Raw genomic sequence first — 3,748 nt, forward strand, 5'->3', positions numbered from 1 at the left:
TATGTCATTCAGTGAACAAAACCAGGCTCTAAGGATTGAAACCCAAGTACTGCACTGGCAAATGCCCTTGGGTCAGCTTGCCTGGCCAGCAGGGCTCTTGCAGGGCCCCGTGTCCCAGCACTGCAGCTGCAGGGAGCACTGATTGTTGGCTTTGCTGTCAGAAGAAAACCTCTTTACCATGTTCATCTTTCAAGCTGACGTCCTCTATACACCTCACATGCTCAGCAGAAGGGTTTGGCAGGGGCAGGTCTGGCTCAGTGAGGGGGTTTTGAAGCAAATGCACCTTGGATCTACAATCGCACTTATTAGTTTGACGATGATGCGGCAGCTCCTCTGCTGTCACTTCTAACGATGGATCCTCAAAAAAGAAAAGGCCAATTATATAGATTTGGAGTCCGTAATGAGCCTAAAACTGTTTGATCATTTCGGCTCCAGCTGGGCGAGTGGGAGGAGGACGAGCTGCTGTGGGGACCCGCCAGCGCGAGAAGTGCGGGGCTCTGCTGCCTCTTTGTGGCGGTGACGGCGAAGGGGTTGTCACCACCGTGTCCCCTCCGTGCTGCTCCGGACGGCGGGCGAGAGGCTGCCGGGGGCTGCGGAAGTGAGTTATTATGAAAAAGCAAGGCTCAGCAGAAAACTGGAGGGCGAGCCTAAGTCCTGCGGACGAACGTGTCCAGCTGGAGCGAAGCAGGCAGAGGGGACGTGCAAACTGAAAGTACAACAGGAGCACGGGAGGAGCGAGGAGCCGAGCTGGCTCTCGGCAGGATGGAAGCGCCAGCGATCTTCATGGAGGCAGAGTTTTACCAGCGGAATTCTGACCCTCGCGAGTATTTGAAAGAATTTTACAGCATGAGCACCAGCCGGGAAGGGGCAAGCGCGTTTATGATGCTGAACTTGGGGAACCTGCGTAAAATCTTCTCCTTAAGTGAGCACTCCCGAGGCGTTCGGAGGCGTGGGACGGCATCATATCCCGGGCTGCCGAACATGGAGCGAGCTGTGAGAGACACAGACGCACACCTGCTTTGTCAAGAACACCCCTCTGCCTGCACGTGTGTCCGTGCAGACAGGGAATTGCAGCTGGAGCTGTGCCACAGTTTCTGGGATCACCATCAAGCCCAGCTGGGGCCGGGGGACATGAGGACAGTGCCTCTGCCCCAGGAGCTGGCACTGCCCCTGCCACAGGCTGTGGACCCACTGCAGCAGTTGCCCCTGGGCCGGGCTGTGGCCAGGGAGCCCTGGCATTGGGCTATGGGGCTGTGCCATGGGTCTGTGGCATTTGGGCTCACATTTCTGGGTTAGGGGGAACACAGCCTGAGGGGCTCTGAGATGTTTCTGCCCTGGGGCAGTTTCCATCCTCACCGGGATGGTTTGCCCCCCACTCTGCACCAGATGGGCTGAGAGGTGACATCCTGATAGATGTCGGCTGTGGCCCCACCACCTACCAGCTCCTGTCTGCTGATGATCACCTTGGACTACACTGACCAGAACCACCGGGAGATGAAGAAGTGGCTGAAGAACGAAGCAGGAGCCTTTCACTGGGAGCCAGCAGTGAAATAAATTTGTGAACTGGAAGGGGACAGGTGAGGCTGGTGTCTTACTGCCTGTCACCAACCATGGCAGTGGCACAGGCTGTGTGCGGTGACAGGAAGCCACAGGCACAGACGCTAAATATCCACAGAATGAGCCTTCATCTACTTATTTTTGCATTTTCTTGCCAGGGAGAAATGGGCTGAGAAGCAGGAGAAATTGAGGAAGACGGTGAAGCAGGTTCTGAAGTGTGATGGGACCAAAGTTAACCCCAGGGGCCCCGTGTCCCTGCCGCCAGCCGACTGCATCATCTCCACCCTGTGCTTGGAGGGTGCCTGCAAGGACCTGGCCACCTTCCGCAGTGCCCTGAGGAACATCAGCACCCTCCTGAAGCCAGGGAGGCACCTGGTCATGGTGACTGCCCTTGGGGACACCTGCTACAGCCCTTTTTCTGGCACTAAATAAACTCTGGAGTGCTCCAACTGTGTCTGTGAGCTGGGATTTGTGCAGCACACACAGCACCCAGGCTTGGGGTAACCCCAGCAGCTCCCCCCAGCCCAGGGACAGGGATAGTGCCTGGAAGGAAGAAGGGTATAATTATATAAACACATAAAAAAGCAAACAAAAACCCCAAAACAAACTCTCCAAACAAATAAACCACCAAGCCTCTTCTAAAGTTGAAACTGGCAAGTGGAATTGGTTGAAATCTCAGCAATATTTCCAAGTGCCTGCACATTAAGAGTGAAAACAGGCAGCCAAAGAACGGGGGTTTCCACTTTGCTACTTTGAAGAGCAAAAAGGGCACCAAAAAGTGACATAAACAAGCACAACAGAATTCCAATAGCATCTCTGAAGCACCTGAAGTGGTTCCTTTTCTCTCACTGTGTATTTTTCAAGCCTGGGCTCGGTGAGGCTGCACCAGGCAATGCCTGAGCCCACCAGCTCCTACCGTGGTCTCTGGCCAGGGCTGTGGCACCTGCACGTGGAACAAGCCAGGGTGGCATGAGCACCACACGCTCCCAGCCAAGCCTGAGGAGACCCAGAGAGAGAAAACAGGCAGAGCGAAAGTAAATGAGGCTCCAGGGAAATTAAGGCAAAGTGGAAGTCCTGGCAAAGCGAGGTAATAATTCCCTTTCTGAACGAGTGACTGTTTGGAATTTAACCAGGCGAACGCGATTAAACCAAATGGATATAAATTCTAGGTGCGGCGGCAAGTAATGAAGTGGAGAAAATGAACAGCACCCAATTAACAAGGAAATCGGATCTGCCGCAACGTGGGGGGATCTAATGAAAAATGAAGGCTCAACTGCCCCTTTCAAAATTTTTCCAGATGGAGAACACCCGTTTTACATCCGCCATCTTCTGGGATACCCAGGGGATTGCAGTGGCTGGGGAGAGCCGACCGGATGCTTTCCAACTTTTCCACTTTTTCCCCCCCCACTTTTTGGAGAAGTGAAATCCCTGGGAAGGCTGATGTGAGTCCCACTCCGACGGGATCCAGCCATAGGAGCAGCTGGGCTTGGAGGCCCCGGGGAGAACCCCCGGTGTCCCACTGCAGCCCCCCCGGAATGCAGAGCCCTCGCGGCTTCCCTGCTCCCAAAGAACCCATCTGGGGGTTTTTCACCTGCATCCCGGTTTTTAACTGGCTGCCTCAGACCCTTTCAGTTTCCCATCAGTTTCACAACAGCGTGGGAATAACGGGGAAACGGAGAAAACGCGGCACTGGCTGCCAAGCGGCAGGACCCGGACGCAAGCTGGTGACAGGGATGCGCTGTCGCGATAGCGGGGCCGGTGCACGTGACGCATCAACGACTTCCTTACGGCAAACGGGGCCTATTGCCAGTTATTGGCTAATTACAGGTCATCAGAGAGTTCCCGGGGCCCGCGGGCCGCAGGCGGGGGCTTCGCACGTCCCGTGCGCCCCGGCACACGCGGGCCCGTCCCGCCCGCACTCTGCGCCCGCAGCTGCCGCCGAGCCCGTGCTCACGAGGCCCCGGTCCTGTCTATGTTCCCTTTCCCATGCCTGGCTCCATTCCTATTCCCGTTCCCGTCCCTGGCCCCGTTCCCGTTCCCCATTGCCCCGTTCCCGTTCCCCACTGCCCCATTCCCGTTCCCCACTGCCCCGTTCCCGTTCCCCTTCCCCCGTTCCCCATTGCCCCGTTCCCCATTGCCCCGTTCCCGTTCCCCACTGCCCCATTCCCGTTCCCCACTGTCCCGTTCCCCA

General features: G+C 56.4%; 1 protein-coding gene and 1 long non-coding RNA gene across 2 annotated transcripts; one reads left to right on the forward strand and one right to left on the reverse strand.

The window, feature by feature from the left end:
- The first annotated feature begins 762 nt into the window (after positions 1-762).
- On the forward strand, positions 763-2,026 carry NNMT (nicotinamide N-methyltransferase). The gene is given in 4 exon segments (XM_042034031.1): positions 763-993; positions 1,344-1,453; positions 1,455-1,577; positions 1,716-2,026. Coding segments are annotated over 4 exon segments (738 nt in total). The 3' UTR covers positions 1,990-2,026.
- Positions 2,027-2,103: 77 nt separating this feature from the next.
- Positions 2,104-3,660, reverse strand: LOC121667572. Its single transcript, XR_006017109.1, has 2 exons — positions 3,268-3,660; positions 2,104-2,500 (listed from the first exon to the last, which is right to left on the reverse strand). It is a non-coding gene; the product is annotated as an uncharacterized LOC121667572 (long non-coding RNA).
- Between the last annotated feature and the right edge of the window lie 88 nt (positions 3,661-3,748).

Source organism: Corvus kubaryi, unplaced genomic scaffold (genome assembly GCF_017639235.1).
Source record: "Corvus kubaryi isolate FWS band 111438036 unplaced genomic scaffold, C.kubaryi_AGA036_p1.0 37367, whole genome shotgun sequence".
NCBI lineage: Eukaryota > Metazoa > Chordata > Aves > Passeriformes > Corvidae > Corvus > Corvus kubaryi.